A 25917-nucleotide genomic window follows, 5' to 3' on the forward strand; every position below is an offset into this window, starting at 1 on the left:
ACACCCTCTGTTTCAAGTTCTCCAGGTTTCTTCCTTCTAACCAGCGTGGCAGGCTCCTGTGTCCCAGCAAACTCTGCTCTAGTTTCCCAGCCACACCACTCCCATCCTGCAGCCCTTTCTGGGCCCCTCCTCCCAAGGCCTAGGGCTTGTTCAAGCCCTTCCCGTTTGGGCTCCTGGGTAACTTTTCTCTTGCATGGCTCATTTTCTACCTTGGCTGCCTGCAGCTTGGCTGCCTTGAGACTGTTGTTCCCCATCTCCCTGTTGCTTTACTCCTCCCTCGGCTGAACGATTCCGGTCTCCAGGTGGTGCTTCTCCTCTAGGGCCCGGGCTCCTTGACCAGGGGTATTGTCAATTCCAACTGCCACTTCCTCCCTGTGGGATGGTACCTGGCGCTTGGTACATTCAGCAGCTGTGAGTTTCTCCTGAATATCAATAATCTCATCAGTCCCCGGCTCACGTCGGTGCTGGAGCTTAATCTTCAACGGCTGGGCTTCTTGGGAGCTAGAGCAGAATTTCTTCTGCCGAATGCCCTGTTTCTTTTCAGTGCCTTGACCTGTTTGCTCTCCACAGCCACAACCTGGTGGCTTCTCTCCTGCTCTGCGAGTAGCTCCTTCTGCCTGTCTTCTGGTCAGTGGGCTTGCTCCTGTTGCTTGGCCAGTTTCAGTAAGAAAACCCGCACTTGCGCCTGCAAATTACAGAGCTGTTCAATAGCCCTCTCAGAGCTCTAGTAACACCACTCTCTTGGGACCACCAGAAATGCTGAATCACATTTAGATTCTGCCTCAGCTCCCCTGGCCCAGAGAGCCTGCTGTCCACTAAGCTGCTGGTTGGATCATTTTCCAAGGGAGTCCTTTCAGGATCCTGGAGGAAGCTACTCAAACGCCCCCAGTTCTCAAGCTTTGTTTCTGGGAGCGAGGCTAAGGTACCCCTGGTAAGCAGAGGGATGTCTGAAACCCATGGCTGGCCTCTTCCTCTGAAGCTTATACCCCAGGGCCTGCTTTCTTAGCTACCCATTTTGCTCAGTGCTAGAAACTCTCACTGCCCCATAGCAACATCCCCGATCCCCTCTGTCCAAAATCCAAAGTTCTTGTAGGGCAGCATCTTTTTATGTGTCCCTTTTCCGTGTAGTCAAAACAAATTGACCCTGGAGGGGGAACTCTTCCCAGCCCAAAATAGGGTTCCCACAGTCCTGGGCCTGACCTCCCCATGGCAGGGTGTCTAATAACCTGGGACTCGCCCGTTCCCCGAGCGTTCTGGGAAACCAGGCCAGTCTGCCCATCCTTGCTTCTGGAGGCAGCCCCATCTTATATGCCCGTCCTGCTCACAGTCTGTGCACAGCACTGGACCAGCCCTATCTGCAGTGGGCCAGGGTGACTCTTTCAAGTCACTGGCCCTCCTCTGTGCGTCGCTGTGGGTGCCTGGGCACTTCCAGCAATGGGAGCTGGAACACCCTTGGCTGTTGCTGGCCCTCCAGACATCAGCTTGGGAGAGTGAATGTCCCACCATCATGGAAGGTGTCTGTACCGTGCTGCTCTGTCAGCCCTCCTGGGCGAATCAGAGCCGGGGTGACAGACATCGGCTTCTGGGGTTTGTGCTACAGCATTAAACACAGCTGTGTAGATGTTGTGTCTGGGGCTGGAGCCTGGGTCTGAATCCCACGCTTACTCCCTGGGCTTCAGAGCCCCAGCTCCAGCCTGAGCCAGAAGGTCTGTACGGCTCTTTTTAGCGCCATAGCAGGAGCCCCACAAACCTCAGTCTGTTGTCCTGGCTCTGAGACTTGCTGCCACGGGCTGTGTAGACGAACCCAAAGTGTCTCCAGAGTCTAGGTGTGAAAGTTCCCAGCGTGTCTGACCCAGGGCTGGTTAATTAGAGCAAGGGGGGTGGCTGGCGCAGTCATTAGATGGAGACACCTGAGCCCCTGGGGCTCTGAGACGGTCTCTGGGAGCATTATCCGCTCTGGGAGACGCCCAGGTGCAGCTGCAGAGAGTCTGTGTCACTTGCACAGTCCAGGGGAGAAAATCGCTCTGAGCAGAGAGTTCAGGCTGGAGCCGAGACTCCATTTTCAGCCTGATTTTTTGGGTGCGATCAGGAGCTGGGGGGGTGGGGAATTTTCCTACCCATGACAAATTTAACGGCAGCTCTGGGGTGTTTCATAGCTGATGTCCTGAGCCCGTAACTCTGCGTTGCTGAGGATGTTGACAGTCACTCATTGCAAGTCACTGGGGTTTAGGCTCCTAAGTTGATCAGACAGGTTTGAAGTGGAGCTGGGTGAAATGTTTTGGACAAATAGTTTATTGGCTGCAAAATATTATTTTTGATCGGCTGAAACTTTGCAAATCCATGTTGAGTTTGCTGAATAGTTTGAATGAACAGAAGAAGGTGCCACCACTTCCCTTCTAGCCTTTAGCCCAGTGACTGGGCCCTCATCTGGGAGCCCCAGGTTCAATCCCCCCCGTGTGATATAGGGGAAGGAATTGGAATGGGGGTCTCCCCCCTCAGGTGAGGGCTGGAACCGCTGGGCTCCAAGTTTCTGATGTGGGGCTCTCTGTGTCTCTCCTGCTGAAGACGCCCATGTCTAAACACTGCCATGGGCCCTCGGCCAGAGCATGGGATTGAGAATGACCCTGCAGCCCAGTGGGTCATGCCCCACCTGGGAGCCCAGAGTCAGCTCCCCTGCTCCATTGACCCTGTAATTATTGATCCATAACCCCAGTGAGAGAAGGGGTTACGGCCCCTGGCATAGCAGTGTCTCAGGCATGTCGGTGCCCCTGTGCAAACCCCTAGTGCAGACGCGCTGCACAGGTGTGAGTCAGGACTGGCCCCTGGTGCAGCTTATCCCAGATGGAGGGGGCAGGAAGTGGGGAAATGTCCCCTCCCTCCCCACTGCCCCAGCCTCATTAGTAATGGCCCCTGGTCCCCCCATTACCCAGTTACACCTCCAAGCATCTCCCCACTGCCCATCCCCCCACCTTCCTGCCCCCACCCAGGAGCCAAGCCCAGATCTACTTCCCATGGCCTGGGGGAGGGGCTGGGCTTGGCGAGGGGAGGGGAGGGGAGCGGCCGGCTGTGGGGTTTGCCTGGCTGGAAGGTGGTACCCGTGGGGCCGGCCGGCATGGAGAGTCCCAGCTCCACCCCTGGGGCAGGGCTGCCTGGCCAGTGTATGTGGGGACGGTGCCAACCTGCTCTTAGTAACAAACCAACCACACATGGCCCCAAAGCAACAGAGATGCAGACCTGCCCCCTTCACCCCTCTCTGCCACCTGGCACCTGCCAATCTCCTCATTGCCCTCCGGCCCCTAGCTCCTGCCCCTCCCTTCCCCTTCCTTCAACCTCTGTGCCCACCTGGCCCCTAATTCTATCCTTCCTGGCTCCACTTTGCCCCACCCCTTCCCTTTACCCCCTTTCTGCTCCCATGGTCCCCTCTCTACCCACTTTGTCACATGCCCCCTGCCCTGTCACATGTCCCTGCCCCCCACCTACCTCTGCCCCCCTGGAACCCACCCCCCTTCTCACCCTGCCCTCCTGGGCTGGCAGCTGCCACCTCTTCCAAACACTCTTTGCCCCTGGTGCCCACCCATCACTTCACTCCCCTACTCCCTGGCCTCTGCTCTTCCCTTTCCCCCCTGCTCACGAATCCCAGCTCTCCCCTCACCCCCATTTGCCCCTAGTGCCCACCCTATCTTTCACCCTCCTCTGTTGTCTTGGCTCCTGCTCTTCTCACTCCCCTCAGTGCTCCTGGCATCTGCCCCTCTCCGCATCCTCTCTGCCCCCCTGGCACCCGCCCCTTCCCTCGCCCCCCTGTGCCCACCCATCCTCTAGCCCCACTCTGACCCTCTGGCTCCTGCCCCTTCCCAACCCCCTCTCCTAACACCCTCTCCCCACCTGCCCTGCCTCTCCCCTCCCCCCTCTCTGCCCCCTGGTGCCCACCCCTCCCCCCTCAGCCCTTCTTGTGTCTGCCCCTCTGCTCACCCCCCTCAGTCCCCCTGTCACCTGCCCCTCCCCTTGCCCCCTTCCTCCCTGGTGCCCACACACACACACACCATCCTCTGCCCCCATCACCCATGACTTCCCCCATTCCCTGCCTTTCTGGTGCCTACCCCTGCTTTCACACCATCCTCCTCCTAGCACCTACTGCTCCCCTCCCCCTTTCCTCCTTTTGCCTGCCCCATCCTTTCCTCCTTCTGTCCCCCACCACCTGCCCCTCCCCCTGCCCCTTAGGGACCCACCTCTTCCCTTGCCCCCTCTATCCCCCAATACCTCCTCTTGCCCCTTTTTGGCCACAGTGCCTGCCCCTTTCCATGCCGCACGACTGTCCCCCTAGCGCCTGCCCCTCCCCCCGACCCATTACTGCCTGCCCATCTGCTTGTCCCCTCAACCCCCTGACTTTCACCTCTCCCCTTGTGCCCCTCTAGCCCCTCTGGCACCCACCCCTTCCCTTGCCCTCCCACCCCATGATGACCACCCTTCCCTCACCCTTCATTTGCCCCGGTGCCTGTCCCGTCCCACGCTACACCACTGCCCCCCAGTGCCCACCTCTCCCCCACTCTGTCCTGCCAATGCCTGTCCCTAACCCCATCCCTCCCCTCACCTTCTGGCACAAGCCCCCTTCCTTGCCCCCCCCCACCCCCTGGTGCCTGCCCCTTCCCTTGTACCTCCTCCCCCTGCCACCTTCCCCTTAGTTCTCCCCCCACCCCTCCTGTCGCCCCCTCTGCCTCCCTGACACCTGCACCCCTCACCCCCATCTAGTGCCCTGGTACCAACCCTTCTGTTCACTCCTCTGCCCCTCTGAGGCCCATTTCTACCCTCTCCCCCATCTGCCTCTATGGTGCCTGCCCCTTCCTTTGCTCCATCTGCCTGCCTGGTGAAAACCCCTTCCCTTGACCCACTTTGGGCCCCCTGGTGTCAGACCTTCCTTCCCCCCATCTCTGCCCACTCCTCCCCACACCCTTTCCTAACCTCTGGGTCCCACCCCTCCCCTCATCCTCCCTCTGTCCCCCTGGTGCCCACATCTCTACACCCCTGTGCCCCCCAGGGCCTGCCCTTCTCCACACCCCACTTTCTACCCCCCACCCATGTGCACCTGTTTCCTTCCCCCACTCTGCCCCTGGTGCCCACCCCTGTCCTGTCTCTACTCCTTACATCTGCCCCTCTGATCAGCCCCCTCATCCCTCCTGGAGACTAGCCCTTCCCTCACCCCCCCACCCCAGCCCCACCAGCACCCACCCCTACCATCATGCCCCTCTCCCCCTTGATGACTGCCCCTTCTCTCGGTCCCGTTTCCCCCTGGGGTCTGCCCCACCCCTTCCCCCCCATGGTCCTCTGGCACCTGCCCTACCCCTCACCCCTCTTCCTCCCCTTGTCACCTGCGCCTTCTCCCTCCCCCTCCCCCTCCTTTTCCCCTGGTGCCAACCTCTCCTTCTACCTCCCCTCTGCCTTCCCAGTGCCTGCCCCACTCCTCCTCCCCCTTCCCCACCCCATTGGAGCTCCCCCCATTCCCTCACAGCCCTGTGCCCCTGGTGCCCACCCCTTCCCTAGCTTCCCTGTGCCCCTGGGGTCTGTCCCCTTCTTCTGCCCTGGCACCCACCCCTCCCCTCACCCCCTGGAACCTGCTCTTCCCTTGCCCCGCCCCGTCCTCCTGGTGCCCACCCCTTCCCTTGCCCCCCCTTGCACTTGTGTCTGCCCCTCCCCTCCCTTTGCCCCCCTCACCCTCTGCAGACCCTTCAAACCTGTCCCCCTTTCTCCCCCCCCGCCCTCCTGGTGCCAGCTCCTCTTCCCCCCCCCACTGCCCTTGTGCCTGCCCCCCTCTGCCCGTACCCCCGTGTTCCCTCACCTGCCCCTCCCCTTTCCTTTCCCAGCATCAAGCTCTCCCCTCCCCCATTCCTCTGCTGCCCTCCCCTCCCTTCCCCTCCCCCACGGACACCTTCCCTCCCCCTCCCCCGGCCTCTGCCATTTCCTCACAGGCAGATGGGCCCTGACTCCCCTCAGGCAACAACCCCCCCCATGCCTCCCCCCCCCCCCCGGCAGCGATTAACGGGGACGCAGGTTAATTTCCCTTCGATCCCAGTGACCTGCCCCTGCCCCGGCCCTGACTCCGTGACTCTCTCCCCAGTGGAGGTGACTCTGGATCCAGACACGGCAAATCCCTGGCTCATCCTGTCTGAGGATCGGAAACGTGTGAGACACGGAGACACACGCCAGGATCTGCCCGACAAGCCTGAGAGATTCGATACTTATCCCCTTGTCCTGGGCGCTGAGGGGTTCGCGGGCGGGAGGCGTTACTGGGAGGTGGAGGTGGGAGACAAGACTGAGTGGGAACTGGGGGTTTGTAGGGAATCTGTGCGCAGGAAGGGGTGGGTCACATACACACCTGGGATTGGATACTGGGCCGTGTGGCTGAGGAAGGGGGTATACCAGGCCCTCACCTCCTCCTGGACACCCCTCCCCGTGAGCGTCCGGCCCAGCCGGGTCGGGATTTTCCTGGACTATGAGGCGGGCGAGGTCTCGTTTTACAATGTGACTGACGGGTCCCATCTCTTCACTTTCACTGGCACCTTCGCGGGGACGCTCCGCCCTTATTTCAGTCCCGGTCTCAACGCTGGGGGTAGAAACGCGGCTCCCCTGATCCTCTGCCCGGTCCCGGCTCCGGCCGGGGGGCATCTCGGTCCCTGACAGTGACCCCGCGGCACGGACCGGCCCCCGCAGCGCCACGGCTCCTCCCACCCCCCTGTGGCAGAGGCCAGTTACTGCAGCTGCTGGAGTTTTTTGTGCTGACCAGACGCTGCCAGTTTCCCTTTCCAGCTGCAGTAGAAAACCGGACAACTGGCAACCCCTGCCCAGGCTGCTGAGTGGGACCCAGACACTTCCCCCCCCCCGTGTTTGCTCCACCCCTGGCACAGGGCGATGCTGGTAAGAAATACGGCCAGACAGCGAGTGGTTTTTGCTGCCCTCACCTTTCCCCGTCTCCTGCCCAGGGGTAGCAGATGGTGACGGAGGGGGATCATTCACTCCTCTCACAATTTTCTACCCCGTGAAATCTCAATGCAAAATATGAAAAAAAGATTATTCTAAATTAGAAAATGTTATTGTAAAACCAAAGCATTTTCCTAGACATTTCAACAGTACTTCTGACACATGCATCTGAACATATTTTTAGAAATGGAATTATTTACATTTATTTTTTGATTCTTCTCTCAAATCTACATTGAGGGTTACCTTCTCTACATGGCATCATTTGTATTTCAACTGTGTCATTTCAGGAAATCCAAAATATTTCTCTTATCAAAATACTTATTAAAAACCGTCAGACTGGGCTGTTCAGTTACAATGTACGTGTGTCATAAATATCATAACTACACACATGTGCAGCTGCTCTCGCTCTCTCGCTCTCTCTCTTTATTGTCTTGACTGGTTCTCTCTGCAAGGCAGGGCACATACACCCACCTCCTGCACTACACCTTTGAAAATTAATAGGTGAAAAAATGATAGAATTAATTAAGCAATATATTTAAGTTAACTCACACAAGATTTTAAAATAGTCTTTGAACTTCTGTCAGCATTAATTCATGTGATTTTTAACTTTCTAGCTACATATAATCGGTAATCAAGACATGACCCTTCCTTTCTTGTTCTCACATCAATTAACAAAACATGGTCCCGAACCTCAAATGCTATCTTCCTATAGTTAGAAATCACTTCTACAATATCCATTTTTTTAGTTTATTTTTCTTTAGAAATATTACTTGCAGGCAATGTCCTGTCAGTGTCCACTGTTGATTTCAATGTACTGCCGGGCTCTTCATGTTCTTGGTTCTAAGGACACAACAAATGTATTTTGGTAAAAAAATAGAGATGGGGTGTATTCCTTTACTGAATCATCACAAATTAACTTAATTGTATTAAAGACACTGGCACTTAATGGCCCATACTATGAAATTTGGTGGAGCTTTATTGGGAAACCTTTCTTCTCGGCCGTAAATCACGTGATATTTTTGTTGTCATGTGAAGTTCAGAGTACAAAGAAAATAATGTTGCTCCAGGAAATTCATCGCAGTTCCTCTGGGTTCTCTGTCTACCACCTTCTGGAATGATGTGTACAAATAGTGACTGATTGGGCTAATTCCTTGAAATTAGAAATTGAATGTCATTTCCTGAAGAGCTGGCTGAGCAGAGTGTGAGGGGAGGCACATCGCATGGCATTGCTAGGACTACTTTTTGTTTTAAACGTGATGCGTTATGGACATTTTCAGTGTAATAATTCAGTTTTGAAGATTTATTCGTGCCCTAAACGTACCTTGATTATTTGAAAATAAATACCCTAAAATTATCTTGTGATGGATTCATTTGTGTTTTTATCCAGTCTGCTGGTGTCTAGGTGGCATGGGCTGCTGAAGCTATGTGTTTTTCCTAGGTTTTAACACAGGGAAATGTTAATCTAAAAGTAGAGAATTTTTCCCTAAAATTTCCTTCAGAAATATCTGTTTTCCTTTCCCTATTTCCCACTGAATTATGTGTAATTACTGTGGTTTCTTATCCAATCTTATTGTGTTATTACATGGGAAAATATGTCTGCAAATAGTAAAAACTACGTTGTATATTAACATATCTGACAAGACATAAAAGTGTGTTGTCACTAATAATTTACAGCATGAAACGTCATGAAGAGATTGCATGCAATGTTCATTTTTAAATTTCTAACTATGAATGCTCCTACATCAGTTCCTGCAACCCCTGGCTGGCAGACCTCTCTGTGAATTAAGCAGCAGGCAGTCTGCCAGGGAACCTCCACCAAGTGTCTTTATTACCATTTATCGTGCATCACAAGATTGCAGCAGTTACGTGGAGGCCCCTTCCTGCTCCCTGGTTCAGCCTTTTATACTGCTGCTTTCTTCTCAGCGCTGAGCTAGTGACCTCATCAGGCTCCCTACAGGTGCAGGTGATCCCCTCTGCCCTTCCGAACCCAAACTACTCAGTCCCTCCTACTCTAACTGCACCCGGTGCCCTGGATGTGCTCAGTGACCAGGGTGCTGGCTTCCAAAGGGCTCAGTTTGTAGCTGCTAACAGCCCCCTGTCACACGGCCATGATTGTGTAAGTGACCATGTAGTGAAAATAACAGCAAATGTAAACTGTTACCTCATTATTATATTCAGAACCTAGATCTGCCAGTATCTGCTCTGGACATCCGTGTTGATATATAATTTTACCTGTCCTCTTTCCACCTCATGTGCTGTCAAGTTGGAGCGCATTAAATCAGTCCCGGGCGCTATAACTCTTGAGGTGTCCACACTGGTAAGGCTTGTAGAGTGCCCCGACTCTGCGGCTCGAGCGCTCCTGGGAATCCACTCGACGAGAGGCGTAGAGCTTTCTGAGCCCAGGCTAAAGCACCACGGTGCCAGTGTGGACGCCCTGCTCTATTGCTGCACTCTCATCGGCCTCTGGGACATGTCCCACAATGCCTGTTCTAGCCACTCTGGTCATACATTTGAACTCTACTGCCCTGCCCTCAGGTGACCAACGATCAGACCCGCCCTTTAAATTCTCTGGGAATTTTGAAAGTCCCCTTCCTATTTGCTCAGCAAGGCGTGGAGTGCTCTCAGCGATTCTTTCCATGTGACCATGCCTCCACGCTCCAGGCGATCCCCAGCATGGAGCAATGCTGACCTCATCAGCGTTTGGGGAAAGGAGGCTGTCTAGTCCCAGCTGCGCTTCAGCCGTAGGAATTACGATACTTATAGACAGATATCAAGGGCCATGACCGAAAGGGGCCATGACCGGGATGCAGTGCAGTGCAGGGTGAAAGCGAAGGAGCTGCAGAATGCATATCACAAGGCTGTAAAGAAAAGAAGAACCTGGTATGCATGAAAGGAACGAGGTCTGGGAATGCTTCTCAGTGAGGGACGCAGAAGGAAAACTCAGTGTACATTACAGGAGCTGCCCAGTTCCAATAAAAGGAAGCAGGCACGCACACAAGCCCCTGCTTCTTGACCTGCTCGCCAGCCTGGATCCGTGGCCGCAGGCAGACACACAAGATCTACGGGGCTTCGGCTTCCCAGCTTCCTATGCTGTCTCCAGGAACTCTCCGCCTGCGTGAGTGTGTGGGTGCATGAGGGTATGAACGTGGGGAATGTGTTCGTGCATGAATAAGTGCCATCCTTTTACTGTTTGATCCAATAGCAGCATTTAATAAAACCAATATAAGTATAACCCTGGGTTGGTTTCTAGGGAAATTGAGGTAATATTAGTGGTGGAGAATGCAGGCAACCACCGATAGGGTACACTAGTGGAAAGGGGTAACACAGAGTAGAAAGCATGTGAGGCGCCTGCTCCCCCTTCCAGGTACACTGGAGGAAAGGGGTGACACAGAGTCGAGAGCATGTATGGGTAGCCTAGGAACTGCGGTGCACCTGCTCCCCCTTCCTGATTTTGGGCATGATGCCACTGTTTAGAAAGGGAAAGTGCCGCCCCCCCCCCCCCCCGAATCCACAATGGAGGTGAAGGTGGCAAAATTTCCCCTCCTCCTCCTCTGGGCCCACTCCAAGGGTGTTGACCCCTGGGTCCCAGGGGTGGTTTCATCAGAGGTAGACATAGAAAATACGTACCAGAAATACTGTGAGTTTTATCATCCAGATTCAAAGACTAAGGATCGGCCGGCAGCATGGTTGTTGTGGCAAACTTGTTGTGCTTGGAAAACTGCTAAAGTTGATTATAATTCTAAAACTGTGCAAGTGAAGCAGGAGTTGGCGAGTAAGAGCGGAAAGGGGCATGTGGAAGGCACAAGCAGCAGGGGCAAGTTGTCAGCAGCTAGCAATCTCCGCTCTCAAAGTGACGGACAGAGCTGAACAGGCCAAGGAAGAGAGGGAACAATCTAAGGAGCTGGAGGTCCAGGTGGAGTGTTTGTGGGGATTGGTGTTAGAGCAGGGGACCCATCTGGGTGGGAGAGCAGCAGGACCCCTGGGATCGGGGAAAAAGGCGCTGCTCCAATATGACCCCAGAGACTGGGATGGGGACATACGGTATGACCCCGACCCGGGATGGCCACCAGATGGGCCAGAAGCTGGGCCAGCCCCGGTGGCAGCTGTGCAATGGTTAACTTTCCAGCACAGCCCCCCAGCCCAGGGAGGGAGCCCCAGACCCGTAACTATGCAGGAAATAGCCTTGACCCCTGTAGAGATAACTTCTCTGGCTCAGGGGTTAGGGCCAGCCAAGTCGAGCACATTCTCGGAATGGGCGTGTCAGTTTCTGATGGTGATAGAGGATCAGGGGTTAAAGCCAGAGGAGGTTAGGAAGCTGTTGAGGACGGCATCCTCCATACCGGGGTGCAATATGGGAATCACACTGCAGACGCAGGCAGCTGGAGGGTGGCAGTCCCCATTTGCCTGGTTCGCAATTTGGCTCAAGGAGAGGCACTGCAGGAGGTCAGCCACCATCAGTATGCAGCAGGCTCCCCCACTCTGGGGGAGGCCCCTGATGTCTTTGTGGAGAGAATGTTATTAGCGGGATTGTTAACTGGGCAGTGTCTGGCCCATGCCCAGGGGAGAGCGATCCCCAGGACCCTGTCCGAGATTGTGGTTCCAACGGCCAAATTAAGGCTTAGTGCAGCAATGTTGCCCAAAGATGTTCAGATGGCTATGGGAGTGTGGAGGCAGGGAGAGCCCCTAGACATATCACACCTTAAGGAAGCGGTGTGCCAGGCCACCAGAGTGGTTGGTCAGCCTGGAGCTGGGGCTCCTGCTCCCGTCGCTGCAGCAGCACCCCCAGCGCCTTGACACAGGCGCCCCCAATACATACAGTTGTGGATGGCTCCGCATACAGTTGTGGATGGCCTTAAAGGACATGGGGAAACCCATGGACCCATGGGACGGGAAACCCAAAGAGTCCCTAGCACTCTGTTGCATTCAGCTGGGGTTGAAGCTCTCAGAGCCGGGGGGTGATATTGGGGCCAAAAAAAGCAACCTCAGATTAGGGGGCCCCAACTCCCTGAGTCCACTGGGAGAGGAAAGCACCCAGGGATGGACTTTGGTGGGACGTCTCCAGGTGGATTCGGGAGGAAGGTTGCGGGTGCACCTTCGGGTGCAGGGGCCATATCAGAGCCCTGAGACATCTGAACTGGATTTTCTGGCGCTGGTGGACACCGGTGTGGCTGTCTCACTGCTTCCCTGCCCTGTGGCGGGAGTGCCAATCCAGGGAACCATTGAGATCCAGGGATTTGATGGCACCTTGGCACAGGGACAAGTGTTGGGATGATTGGTCACCCGGCTGGGGAATCTTACCCGAAGTTGATTCACATAATCAGAATAATAACAATTTATTCTTCCTGCCCCAATTACAGAGAAACTGGGGATCCCACAGCCGCCAAAGTGACCATTTGGGCAGCTATGGGCTCATGCTAGATAGGGTGAGTACCAAAGATGGCCCTGGATTTATAGCCCCACAACTACATAACCAATTTTGGGCATAGATTGCTTGCGGGAGGGAGGAATAGTGGTTGGTTGTGCTAACAAAGATTTGTGGAGGTCCCCAAAGAAAGCCTGGACCCCTGAAGTAGGGAAGAGAGATACCGGATTGCTGACGGTAGTATGTTGGGAGTGGCGGCAGTGACCAGGGATAGCAAGGAGGAATGGAGGAAGCGTTTTCCCCAGGCATGGGCGGCCCACAAGCTGGACTGTGGTAAATGGACTGGGGAACCAGTGAAAATAGAAGGACCAGTGGTCTCCCCACAGAAACAATATCCTATCCCCACTGTGGCATGCTGAGCTGTAGCAGAGACAGTTAGAGAGCTGGAAAGGCAGGGAGTAGTGAAAAGAATGACTTCCCCCTTTAACTCCCCGATATGGCCTGTGAGGAAAGCTGATGGTGTCTCATGGAGACTGGCTGTCGACTATTGGAGACTCAATGCAATGACCCCCCCAGAGGGCGCCAGTAGTCACAGACATTACCCAGGTGTTGCAAGACATACCAAGAGAAGCGAAAAGATTTTCTGTAATGGATTTGTCTAACTGTTTCTTTGCTATCCCGCTCGAGCAAGGATCGCAGGACTGATTAGTGTAACCCTTCTGCCCGTCAGAGTTGACAGCAACAAGGGCCGGGTTCAATATCTAAGGGATCCATTCCAATAACACAATGCAAACCGGCTCGAGCCCCCACCCAGTGACCTGGGACAAATATATACCACCCCCGCTGGGCGCCTCCAAGAGGCAATACTTCCCCTCTCTCAAGCACATAGTCTGAGTGTAGCAAAAAACCTTTTAATAACAGAGAGAAACAATGTGGCATTATTTCGGGGAAACACCACCAACAGGATTCATAACACAACCCATGAGCAAAAAAAAAAAAAAAAAAACCCCACCCCAAGCAAAGTGGGGCATGCCCCTTTCCCTTTGGTTCTTGAGTCCAGCAACCCCAAATCACCCAAAGTCCCAAAAGTCTCTGTCCCTGGTCAGGGCAGCCCCAGAGTTCGAAAGTTTATCTGCGGAGCTTTACCTCCCAACCTGGGTGGAGATGGGACGGGGGTAAGAGGCACCTTACATGATCTGAAGCTGACCACCCCACAGCTCCATAGGCCTTCGCTCCGCTCCGCCAGCTGCCCCATGAACTCCTTCGCTCTGCGGCCCACAAGCAGCTCCCACCATCCCACAAACTGCTCCACCAGCCAGTCCACAAACTGCTCCGCGTCCCACCAGCAGCTCCCGCTGTCCTACGAACTGCTCCACCAGCCTGTCCACAAGGAACTCCAGCCATCCCACAAACTGCTCCACAATATATCTTCAGGCCCCCCCACTACTTAACACAACCCTCAATGATTTCTTAGTCAGTTCAGCTGTTAGGTAAATTCAGCTTGTAGTATGGGAGCCTCAGTGCTGGTGCACTGTTAGCCCAAAGTGAGCTCAGCAGCCTGTAACTAGACTCCTAATAGAATCAAAATTAGCTCTGATATTACACACTGGAGAGAGGAGGCAGTGCAATTAGCATGTAAGGCCCTCACCAAGGGGCCCATACCACCAAGTGTTAATACTTGTCCCCAGCCTCTCTCCATTCACAGAGTTTTGGAACCCATGACCCTCACCTAGCGAGTGCCACTTAGTTGATGGTGAGTCCCTCTATCATAACAAAAGGCCAAGTACAGTTCCAAGCACAGTTCCCATAATCAGGGTAATAACAATTTATTCTTCCTGCCCCAATAACAGAGACACTGGGGATCCCACAGCAGCCAAAGTGACCATTTGGGCAGCTATGGCCTCATTCTAGGCGGGGTGGGTGTGCCTATGCAAATGAGATCGGCCCCTGAAGTTCTTTTCCACAACTTGCCACACCTCACCACCAGGTGTCAGGGTGGAGCTCACCCTGACACTGCTTACATCAGCATTCCACGTGGACGGGGTACAGTATTGCTTTACCCGTGTACCCCAGGGATTTCACAGCACCCCCGCTATTGCGCATAAAGTAGTGACCCAAATGTTAGAGCATCTCCCTCCAGGGGATAAGGGGTGGGTGGTCTTCTATGTGGACGATATCCTGATAATGGGAATGGACAATGCAGATGCCTGAGGGAGGACTGAACGATTCCTGGAGTTGATTCAACAGCATGGTATGAAGGCGTCCCTGGAAAAGGCACAATTAATACAACCACAGGTGGAATACCTGGGCATTACCCTATCAGAAATGGGAAGGTCTATTAGTGAACAAAGATTGTCAGCATTGCAGAGTCTACCAGCCCCCCAAGATTTGAGAGGCCTATGGGCCATATTAGGGGGTTTTAATTTTGTAAGAGCCCACATATGGGACTATGCGCGTCTCACCAAACCCCTTTATAGCCTATTGAGGAAGGAGGCCCAGTTCCAATGGGGCCCAGAGCAGGAAGCAGCTTTCAGTGAGCTGAAGCAATCTTTCCTGCAAGCAGCGACGTTGCGACCCGTACAGGTTGGAGAGTCCATATATGTGAGGGTCGCCACCAGTCCTGAGGCGTTGGCTGTGGTGTTGTTACAAGCAGACACATTGCAGAAAAACAGTCCTGATAACATTCTATTCATGCCTTTTAACACCAGTGGAGCAAAAGTTTGGCCCATGTGAAAGGGAATGTCTGGCAGTAATACGGACGCTGGAAGAAGGGGTGGTGGTGGTGGGAGATAATCAAGTTATTATTCAGAGCACCCAAATCCCCTTAAAATATATATTGTCTGGAAAACCCACCCAAGTAGGAGTAAGTAACCCAAGGATGGTTCAGTGGACCCTGGCCTTGATAAATCGATGGGTCCAATACCAAAATAGCCCAGGTGCTGGGCAACTACCAGGGGTCTTGCTTCAGACCAAAGGGGCAAAACATGAGATGCCCTGTGCCAGAGACCAAGTCAGTGCCGGTGGGTTGGGTAACTTCAATTGAGCAAGCACGGAGCCTAACAGCACTGTGAGGATGTACCTCGCTTTTGGTGATAGTAGACGCATTTTCGGGATGGGTAGAAGCATTCCCCATGAAAACCCACAGTGCCGAGAAAACAGCTAAGGTTCTGTTTAAGGAGATCATTTGTAGATACGGATCTCCCGAGGTGATTGATTTGGCCAGGGGACCTCAGTTTGTGTCGGCAGTCTGGAAGGCATTGTTGGATGCTTTGGGAATACAGTGGAAGCTGCACATTCCTAGGCACCCTCATAGCTCTGGGCAGGTGGAGTTTATGAATCGTACCATCAAAGCAGCTTTGTCTAAAGGTTTGTCAGAGAAGGGCGGGGGCAGGGGGGAGCCTGGACTAAACATTTGCCTTTAGTGTTAGCTGTAATAAGGAGTAGATCCAGTACAGTAGTTCAGTGATGCCTTCCCAATTAATGTTTGGACGACCAATGCGTCTTATGAGATCATATAATCGGTCCCCTCCCCCTCCGACCCCACCAGTCTGGAACTGATCCAATGGTATAAACTTCTACAAGAGGAACTTTCTCAGGCTGTTCAACTCATACAGCAAACAATGGGACAGGCCCAGGGAAAAATGGACAAGGGGCAACAGAAACCACCCACCTGGCAGGTGGGTGCTCAGGTAATGTATACGAAATGAAACACTCAGCCCCTCCAGGCAAGGTGGGAGGGGCCATTTACGATTTGTAATAAGAGAAGTGACACAGTGTTCCAAATTGACCGAGGCCCCCATGGAAGTGGGTCCATCGGGGACAGCTCAAGCATGTAGGGGGAACCACCCCGACCCCATGTTCCTCTCAACGATAGCCTATGGTTTACGATGTTTAAGTCTTTTTCGCAGCTTCTGTTCTTCAGAGCACCAGAGAGAGCTGGTACCAGCTGAAGAACAATTGAAACATACCATGGTGCATCGTCGCGACAAACTTCTACATTGTCTTATGTTCTGTGTTTCATGCTTTATGTTTTGTGCCTCATGTTTGTCTTGGAGCACTTGTCTCATTGCGAGCATTATGGTATCTGGCATTTGGGGAAAGGGGGGATATCACATTAGGCAGAAAGAAAAGGAGGACTTGTGGCACTTTAGAGACTAACCAATTTATTTGAGCATGAGCTTTCGTGAGCTACAGCTACAGCTCATTAGGCAGGGAACAGCAACAAACCATACGCACAGCCCTTTGTAACTCTAACCGGACCCCTCCCTCTCCCTACCCCTCCCCCTCCTGCCAAATTGTCAGTCACACACCTATCCCCGTGGCGGTCACCTCCGTCCAAAAGCCTGTGATACATCAAGATTATAACTACCTCTTTGCCGATTGTTTATCTCCCCACTGAATGCTCTGATTTTCATCTCAATGTAGTACATGAGAATGGCTCTTTGACACTCATTGTTACATCCTCTGGTCAATATTTTGATATGTATTTTTGTTACTGTGGACATGCTACATGTAATGAAAATCCGGAATTGCTCCAGCAATCAAAGCACTGGCATGGATGAGCAGAGGCACGCCATCCCCCTTTTGGTAGGTCACCCCAATTTGGGTGACCAAGGGGCAGGAAATGTTGTGTAAAGCCTCCGCTCAATCCAGTAGAATGTGATTGTAAGATCTGTAACTTTTCAGTCATTGCTAGTATGATCATTAAGTTCTGTAACCTTTTGCAAACTTTGTAACTTTAGTTATTGTTAACATAGCCTTCTAAGTTTTGCAACTTTTGCAAGCTTTGTAACCTTTCAATTACCACTTGTATAAACCTCCAAGCTTTGCAATATTCCATTATGTGATCAGGGAGAGTGTGAACAAGGGAGTGTATGTGCGGCTGGGTGGAGAGGAACTGCCAGGAGAAAAGAGCCCGGAGACAGCAGCCGGGTGTGTCTGATGTAATCTGCCCTGAGAAGGCGATCACAGAGTGCTGTAAAGAAAAGAAGAACCTGGTATGCATGAAAGGAACGAGGTCTGGGAATGCTTCTCAGTGACAGACACAGAAGGAAAACTCAGTGTACATTACAGGAGCCACCCAGTTCCAATAAAAGGAAGCAGGCACGCACACAAGCCCCTGCTTCTTGACCTGCTCGCCGGCCCGGATCCGTGACCGCAGGCAGACACACAAGATCTACGAGGCTTCGGCTTCCCAGCTTCCTATGCTGTCTCCAAGAACTCTCCGCCTTCATGAGTGTGTGGGTGCATGAGGGTATGAACGTGGGGAATGTGTGCGTGCATGAATAAGAGCGATCCTTTTTCTGTTTGATCCAATAGCAGCATTTAATAAAACCAATATAAGTGTAACCCTGGGTTGGTTTCTAGGGAAACTGAGGTAACAGTAATAACTTGTGCTGGCCCTACCGAAGGGGTGGCAGTGTTAACAGAGCTTGAGATGGAGTCAAATCGAGAGGACAGAGAGGCTGCGGTACGGATGATAGGCCGGTATTTCTTAACCCCTTCTGAGTTAAAGGCAGTTTTGCTGATGCATTAGGAGGAGGGAAAGTCAGTTATTGCTTATTGTGCTGGACTGTTGTCGGCAGGCTCTCTAGCTGATATCAAGGAAGGGTAGGTAACAAATTTGTTATATAATGGTTTAAGGAAACCTATTAAGGTGTTTATAGGATCTCAAAAGGAGTTGGATCAGGCTAAATTAATTTAGATGGCCCGAGAGGCAAAAAAGGTAGTAAGCAGAATATGTGGCTCCTCCCGGAAGGCAGTCAGCGAGGTTTCTTACAGCAACCGAGCTACCTACAGGGGTCCTAATCACGCCGGTATGGGACGTAAAGTGGGACGAACCAACAGAGGATGCGGAGGGTCCAGTGGAGGATCAGTGTGAGCACAGATATGGGCTTTACTCCAGGAGAAAGGAACGGATGTGGTTCGTTTACATGGACAGACTTCAGAGGTTTTGTTAAATGCTGTGAGTGATTTGGCAGGGAACAAGTCACAGCCTATGCCACAACCTGTTGAGATTGTGGGAACAGGCCTGGGAGATCTGGTAGGCCCCTATGGCTTGTTGTCCCAGGAATTGGCTCAGATGGATGTGCCGCTTCCCGACAGAGTAGCTCCACATCTCAGTAGGGTTGCCTTGCCCTTAGCAACCCCTGCCCCCAAGATTGAATGTTAGCGGCTAAATTGCAGCCCCACATAACTGGTAGACCTTACGTGGAAGTGGGGCAGGTGAGGGCGAAAGGAAACGTACAGTGGTTGCTAGCATTAATTGATACAGGAGCAGAGGCAACTCCGATTAAATCGGTGCAGGAGGACATGCAAAAAGGACAAATTATTCCTTTATTTGGCTTTCAAGACAAAGGAGTAAAAGGAATTTTATTTAAAAAAATCTGTCATGGGTGACAGGACGCAGTAAGTTTTGGGCAGACACAGTGGTCTGGAACAGCATGACTGAAAATGCTGTCTTAGGTGCAGATGTGGTACAGCAGAAAAAATGGATAACTGATCTGGCAGAAAGTCGGCTGTGGAAAAGGGGGACAGAGATTGTAAGTGAGCAGGTAATGCCAGGAGCATTAAGGAAAGAAGCTTGTAAAGCCATAGCAGCTGTGGTGTTACCAGATAATAAATGGACCCAGGAGTTCCCTATGGTGTGGGCCAAAAAAAAAAAAAATAATCCGAATGTGGGGGCATACAAGCAGCAGTGAAAATAGTAGGAAAATTTGTAAAACCAGTTCCTCAATATTCCTACCCTGCAGAAGCTGTTCTGCATAGAAAACAATTGCTGCAGGATTTAAAAAAAACAAAAAGTGGTGGTGAAGTGCCAAAGTCCAAACAATTCTCCAATCCAGCCTGTGCGGAAAGCGGACGGAAGGTGGCGCCTCACGATTAATTATAGGAAAATCAATGCGGCTACAGTCCCAATGGCACCAATAGTAGCTAATTTTCCAGCTGTATTGGCTGGAATAGCTTCACCTGCTAAATAGTTCTCTGTATTGGATATTGCTAGCTGTGTCCTTGCTATTCCATTAACCCCTGAGAGTCCGTCTCGGTTTGCTTTTACGTTCCAGAACAAACAGTTCACATTTCAACGTGTCCCCATGGGTTACCATGGTGCTCCAGCTAGAGCACATGCACGTGCCACAAGGATGTGGGATCAACTCCCTGATTGGAATGAGCCGTGGGTTACTTCTTGTGTGAATAACATACTAACAACAGCTGTTTCCCAGGAGGAGTGTAAACATCGAACTAAGCTGGTCCTGGGAATAGTGGGAAAAAAACAGGCTTAAAATTATCATCATGGGACAAGGCACAGCAAAAAGTTAATACTTTGGTACTGTCTTGGGACAGGAGGGTCGTACTATCAGTAAACTAAAAGTGAAAATCTTACGCACCCTCCCTAAGCCAGTGGATGTGCATTCAGTTAGGGTATTGTTAGGAGCTATGGAATTTGGTCACGATTTTATACCAAATTTTGCTGAAATTTGTAGACCCCTATGATCCCTAATTTAAAAAATTGCCAATGGGACTGGGGCCCAGAACACAATGAGGCATGCGGAAAGGTAAAAGAAGCAGTTATGACTGCACCAGCATTAGCAGAGCCGGATCCAAATCTTTTTACTTCATGGTCTCACAGCTTGGGAGCTAGAGGTGCAGTTCTGCTGCAGGAGACGTGTGGAAAGCAATGCCCTGTCGCTTATGGAAGCTGCAAATTAACACCCCATGGGTCCACGTTTTCTCCATGTGAACTGGTGTCAAATCTAAAGGGAAGGGTAACCCCTTTTCTGTATACAGTGCTATAAAATCCCTCCTGGCCAGAGGCAAAACCCTTTCACCTGTAAAGGGTTAAGAAGCTAAGGTAACCTCGCTGGCACCTGACCCAAAATGACCAACGAGGGGACAAGATACTTTCAAATCTGGAGGGGGGTGGGAGGGAAGGCTTTTGTCTGTCCGTGTGATACCTTTGCCAGGAACAGATCAAGGATGCAAGCCCTACAACTCCTGTAAAGTTAGTAAGTAATCTAGCTAGAAAATGTGTTCGGTTTTCTTCGTTTTGGCTTGTAAATTCGCTGTGCTGGAGGAAATGTGTATTCCTGGTTTTGTGTCTTTTTGTAACTTAAGGTTTTGCTGAGAGGGATTCTCTATGTTTTGAATCTGACTGCCTGAGAGATTATCTTCCATTCTAATCTTACAGAGTGTTTCTTTTATCTTTGTTTTGTTCTTCTAATAAAGTTCTGCTTTTTGAGAATCTGATTGGGTTTTTAAGGGATCTAAAAAAATCCAAGGCTGGTTTGTGCTCATCTTGTTTATTCTCAAGCCTCCCCAGGAAAGGGGGCGTAAGGGCTTGGGGGAAGACATCTTCAAGTGGGCTCTTCCCAGATTCCTTGATAAATCGCTTGGTGGTGGCAGCGTACCAGGTTTTAACCTAAGCTGGTTCCCAAGGCAAGAAAGGAATCTGTGCCTTGGGGGAGTTTTAACCTAAGCTTGTAAAAATAAGCTTAGGGGGGTCTTTCATGCCGGTCCCCACATCTGTACCCTAGAGTTCAGAGTGGGGAAGGAACCTTGACAACTGGAATGCTTGGCTATTATATGGGCCTTACAGAAATGGGAATACATAACAGGACACGCTCCTATTATTGTAACCACAGCTCACCCCTGTAAAGCTGATTCTGCAAGAAAAAACTAATATTAAAGTAAGTGATCATTGTTTGGTTAAGTGGGCCCTGATTCTACAGAACCGCAGGCTTGTGGTAAATAAAGTAAAGGAACCTCCACTACTTCCATACGCTCTAATAATCGAAGGAAAACAACATGAATGTCCTATACCCATACAGACACAGTACAAGTGGCCCGTGCAAGGAGCTGGGGATCTATTACAGGCAATACTGGATCACAAGTGGTATGTGTAAAGGTTCAGACTCAACCCTGTGGCATCTCCTGGTGGTCACTGGGAATTAGCCCTTTGCACCACCAGCCCCCGTGTCCCTCCCAGGACCCAGTGCCCATTTCTCTGGGGTGCTGCCTCCCTGGCAGTACCCCCATACTCTCAGGTTCTGGGTCTCCCCACCCAGGGGAACCCCCCACCTTCTAACCCCATCTCACCTCAGTCTGGGCTACTGCCAGTCCCCACTTAGCCCCTTATATCAGGGCCAGACTGCAGTGTATATGCCACTCATCACAGGCAAGGGGGTTTTGGACCTGCTGCCGCTGCCTCTGCCTACCCATGGGCTGCCCCTCTGCAACCCTGCACCTATTCAGCCTCTAGTGAGGCCTGCAGCCTGAGGCTTTCCAGGCCAGAGCTCCCAGCTCCTCTGGCCCTTCCCCAGCCCTGCTCCAATCTAGCTGTCCTGCTCAACACCTTGCAGCCAGGCCCTTCTCCTTCTACCAGCAAAGGGAAACTGACTGGGCTCCTGGCTCACAGCCTCTTATAGGGGCCAGCTGGGCCTGATTGACCTGGCCACAGCTGCGGGTGCTCCCTTAATCGGGCTGGGCTTTTCCCCACAGCCCCAGCCCTCTCCCAGGGCTGGCCTCAGCCCTGTCAGGGCCGGAGCGGGTAACCACCTTGCTACAGTATGGTTTATAAATGGATCTGGTTATTACAAGGAAAGTCAACTTGTTGGTGCAGCAGCAGCTGTTTGTTTCCAGAATGAGAACTAGGGATCCCATGTGAACAAATGTCAGCCCAGGAATGCAAAGTGGCAGCAGTCAAGCTAGCATTCAAAGCAACTCCCTTTGACTGTGACTTGGTCACATGTGCTCACTCTCAATGGACTGTGCAAGGAGTAAGCACCTGGGCACCCATATGGGACCAGCAGGAAGGCAAAGAAGTTGCATACTGGGATTACTGGAAAACTATTATTGACAGTATTCGGAAAAGGGTTGGTTCCACAGAAATCAAGCATGTTAAGGCTCATGCTAAACAACATACTCGGGAAGGATACTACAATGCAAAAGTGGATGAAATGGCTAAAGAAGCAGCAGCTACAACATCTCCTGTGGTTCAAAGTAACATCGAAGTGGTAACTCAATGTCATATGAAAAAAGATGCAAATCCAAAAAAACTGCAAACAAACACTGATACAGCTGATCAAAGTCTTCTGAAACAACACAAAGCATTCATACAGTATTGTGACAAAGTGGGAATGTTCTTAATGTTTTCTCTGACTACTGTGTGGGTGCCTCAGTTTCCCCTATGCAGTTCTTAAGTATCTAGGTGGTGGGATAAGGGTGTGTGATTGTTGCAGAGCCTTGGAGGGCCAGTGTGATGCTGTCTGCACAGAGAATGGCAGACACCCTGTCTCCTGGCAACTGATGGCCTGGGCCCCTCCCTTGCAAGGTGCCAACTGAAGGTATTGGAGAACAAAGAGATCAGGTGGTCTCCTGGCCCGCAAAAGAGACAAAGGCCAGAGGAGGGGCTGGAGAGTTTCAGTCTGGAGCTGGATGGGGAAATGGAGGGAGGCCCAGATGTGGCTCTGGCCTCCCTGCCCCCCAAGATGGACCTGACTGAAGGGTCCTGTTCTCTGTACCTACAAGCTCTGTTTTAGACCATGTTCCTGTCATCTAATAAACCTTCTGTTTTACTGGCTGGCTGAGAGTCACGTCTGATGGCGGAATTGGGGTGCAGGGCCCTCTGGCTTCCCCAGGAGCCCTGCCTGTGCGGACTCACTGGGGGAAGTGCATGGTGTGAAAAGGGGATGCTGAATGCTCCGAGGTCAGCCACAGGAAGGTCGAAGCTGTGTGAGCTTCTTACCCTGGAGACAGTCTGCTCATAGAGAGGAGGCTCCCCCAGAGTCCTGACTGGCTTCATATGGAGTAGTTCCAGAGCATCGCCCGGTGACTCCGTGACACTATGAAGAACAGAAATGATTGCTACCCCTTCCTGCTTCTCCACGTGGGCACCAATGATACTGCCAAGAATGACCTTGAGCAGATCACTGCAGACTACGTGGCTCTGGGAAGAAGGATAAAGGAGTTTGAGGCGCAAGTGGTCTTCTCGTCCATCCTCCCCATGGAAGGAAAAGGCCTGGCTAGAGACTGTTGAATCGTGGAAGTCAACGAATGGCTACGCAGGTGGTGTCGGAGAGAAGGCTTTGGATTCTTTGACCATGGGATGGCGTTCCAAGGAGTGCTAGGCAGAGACGGGCTCCACCTAACGAAGAGAGGGAAGAGCATCTTCGCAAGCAGGCTGGCTAACCTAGTGAGGAGGGCTCTAAACTAGGTTCACCAGGGGAAGGAGACCAAAGCCCTGAGGTAAGTGGGGAAATGGGATACCGGGAGGAAGCACGAGCAGGAACACGTGAGAGGGGAGGGCTCCTGCCTCATAGTGAGAAAGAGGGGCTATCTGCGGGTTATCTCAAGTGCCTATACACAAATGCACAAAGCCTGGGAAACAAGCAGGGAAAACTGGAAGTCCTGGCACAGTCAAGGAATTCTGATGTGATTGGAATAACAGAGACTTAGTGGGATAACTCACATGACTGGAGTACTGTCATGGATGGATATAAGCTGTTCAGGAAGGACAGGCAGGGTAGAAAAGGTGGGGGAGTTGCACTGTATGTAAGAGATCAGTATGACTGCTCAGAGATCAAGTATGAAATTGCAGAAAAACCTGAGGGTCTCTGGATTAAGTTTAGAAGTGTGAGCAACAAGGATGATATCATGGTGGGAGTCTACTATAGACCACCAGACCAGGGGGATGAGGTGGACGAGGCTTTCTTCCGGCAACTCGCAGAAGTTACTAGACCGCACGCCCTGGTTCTCATGGGAGACTTCAATCACCCTGATATCTGCTGGGAGAGCAATACAGCGGTGCACAGACAATCCAGGAAGTTTTTGGAAAATGTAGGGGACAATTTCCTGGTGCAAGTGCTGGAGGAACCAACTAGGGGCAGAGCTCTTCTTGACCTGCTGCTCACAAACCGGGAAGAATTAGTAGAGGAAGCTAAAGTCGATGGGAACCTGAGAGGCAGTGACCATGAGATGGTCAAGTTCAGGACCTGACACAAGGAAGAAAGGAAAGCAGCAGAATATGGACCCTGGACTTCAGAAAAGCAGACTTTGACAACCTCAGGGAACTGATGGGCAAGATCCCCTGGGAGAATAACATGAGGGGGAAATGAGTCCAGGAGAGCTGGCTGTATTTTAAAGAATCCTTATTGACGTTACAGGGACAAACCATCCCGATGTGTAGAAAGAATAGTAAATATGGCAGGCGATCAGCTTGGCTTAACAGTGAAATCCTTGCTGATCTTAAATTCAAAAAAGAAGCTTACAAGAAGTGGAAGATTGGACAAATTACCAGGGATGAGTATAAAAATATTGCTCGGGCATGCAGGAAGGCCAAACCACACTTGAAGTTGCAGCTAGCAAGAGATGTTGAGAGTAACAAGAAGGGTTTCTTCAGGTATGTTAGCAACAAGAAGAAAGCCAAGGAAAGTGTTGGCCCCTTACTGAATGAGGGAGGCAACCTAGTGACAGAGGATGTGGAAAAAGCTAATGTACTCAATGCTTTTTTTTGCCTCTGTCTTCACGAACAAGGTCAGCTCCCAGACTACTGCACTGGGCAGCACAGCATGGGGAGGAGGTGACCAGCCCTCTGTGGAGAAAGAAGTGGTTCGGGACTATTTAGAAAAGCTGGACGTGCACAAGTCCATGGGGCCGGATGCGTTGCATCCGAGGGTGCTAAAGGAGTTGGTGGATGTGATTGCAGAGCCATTGGCCATTATCTTTGAAAACTCACGGCGATCGGGGGAAGTCCTGGATGACTGGAAAAAGGCTAATGTAGTGCCCATCTTTAAAAAAGGGAAGAAGGAGGATCCTGAGAACTACAGGCCAGTCAGCCTCACCTCAGTCCCATGATAGAAAAATCATGGAGCAGGTCCTCAAGGAATCAATTCTGAAGCACTTAGAGGAGAGGAAAGTGATCAGGAACAGTCAGCATGGTTCACCAAGGGCAAGTTCATGCCTGACTAATCTAATTGCCTTCTATGACGAGATAACTGGCTCTGTGGATGAAGGGAAAGCAGTGGACGTGTTGTTCCTTGACTTTAGCAAAGCTTTTGACACGGTATCCCACAGTAGTCTTGCCAGCAAGTTACAGAAGTATGGGCTGGATGAATGGACTATAAGGTGGATAGAAAGCTGGCTAGATTGTCAGGCCCAAAGGATAGTGATCAATGGCTCCATGTCTAGTTCGCAGCCGGTATCAAGTGGAGTGCTCCCAGGGTCAGTCCTGGGGCCGGTTTTGTTCAATATCTTCATAAATGATCTGGAGGATGGGGTGGATTGCACCCTCAGCAAATTTGCAGATGACACTAAACGGGGAGGAGAGGTAGATACGCTGGAGGGTAGGGATAGGATACAGAGGGACCTAGACAAATTGGAGGATTGGGCCAAAAGAAATCTGATGAGGTTCAACAAGGAAAAGTGCAGAGTCCTGCACTTAGGACAGAAGAATCCAATGCACCGCTACAGACTAGGGACCGAATGGCTCGGCAGCAGTTCTGCAGAAAAGGACCTAGGGGTTACAGTGGACGAGAAGCTGGATATGAGTCAACAGTGTGCCCTTGTTGCCAAGAAGGCCAATGGCATTT

The 25917-nt window shown here is 51.7% G+C and overlaps 1 protein-coding gene and 1 pseudogene across 2 annotated transcripts in view; one reads left to right on the plus strand and one right to left on the minus strand.

The window, feature by feature from the left end:
• LOC144275108 (butyrophilin subfamily 1 member A1-like) overlaps positions 1 to 8328 on the plus strand; it is a 50641-nt gene extending 42313 nt beyond the window's left edge. The window contains exon 12 of the mRNA XM_077834247.1: positions 6110 to 8328. Within this exon, the coding sequence (XP_077690373.1) occupies positions 6110 to 6669 (560 nt within the window). The 3' untranslated portion in view covers positions 6670 to 8328. The remainder of the gene's footprint in view (positions 1 to 6109) is intronic.
• The window catches only part of LOC144275109 (uncharacterized), an 807364-nt pseudogene that overhangs the window by 686426 nt on the left and 95021 nt on the right, over positions 1 to 25917 (minus strand). The window lies entirely within an intron of this gene.

The sequence above is a fragment of the Eretmochelys imbricata genome, chromosome 14 (assembly GCF_965152235.1).
Source record: "Eretmochelys imbricata isolate rEreImb1 chromosome 14, rEreImb1.hap1, whole genome shotgun sequence".
NCBI classification, from domain to species: domain Eukaryota; kingdom Metazoa; phylum Chordata; order Testudines; family Cheloniidae; genus Eretmochelys; species Eretmochelys imbricata.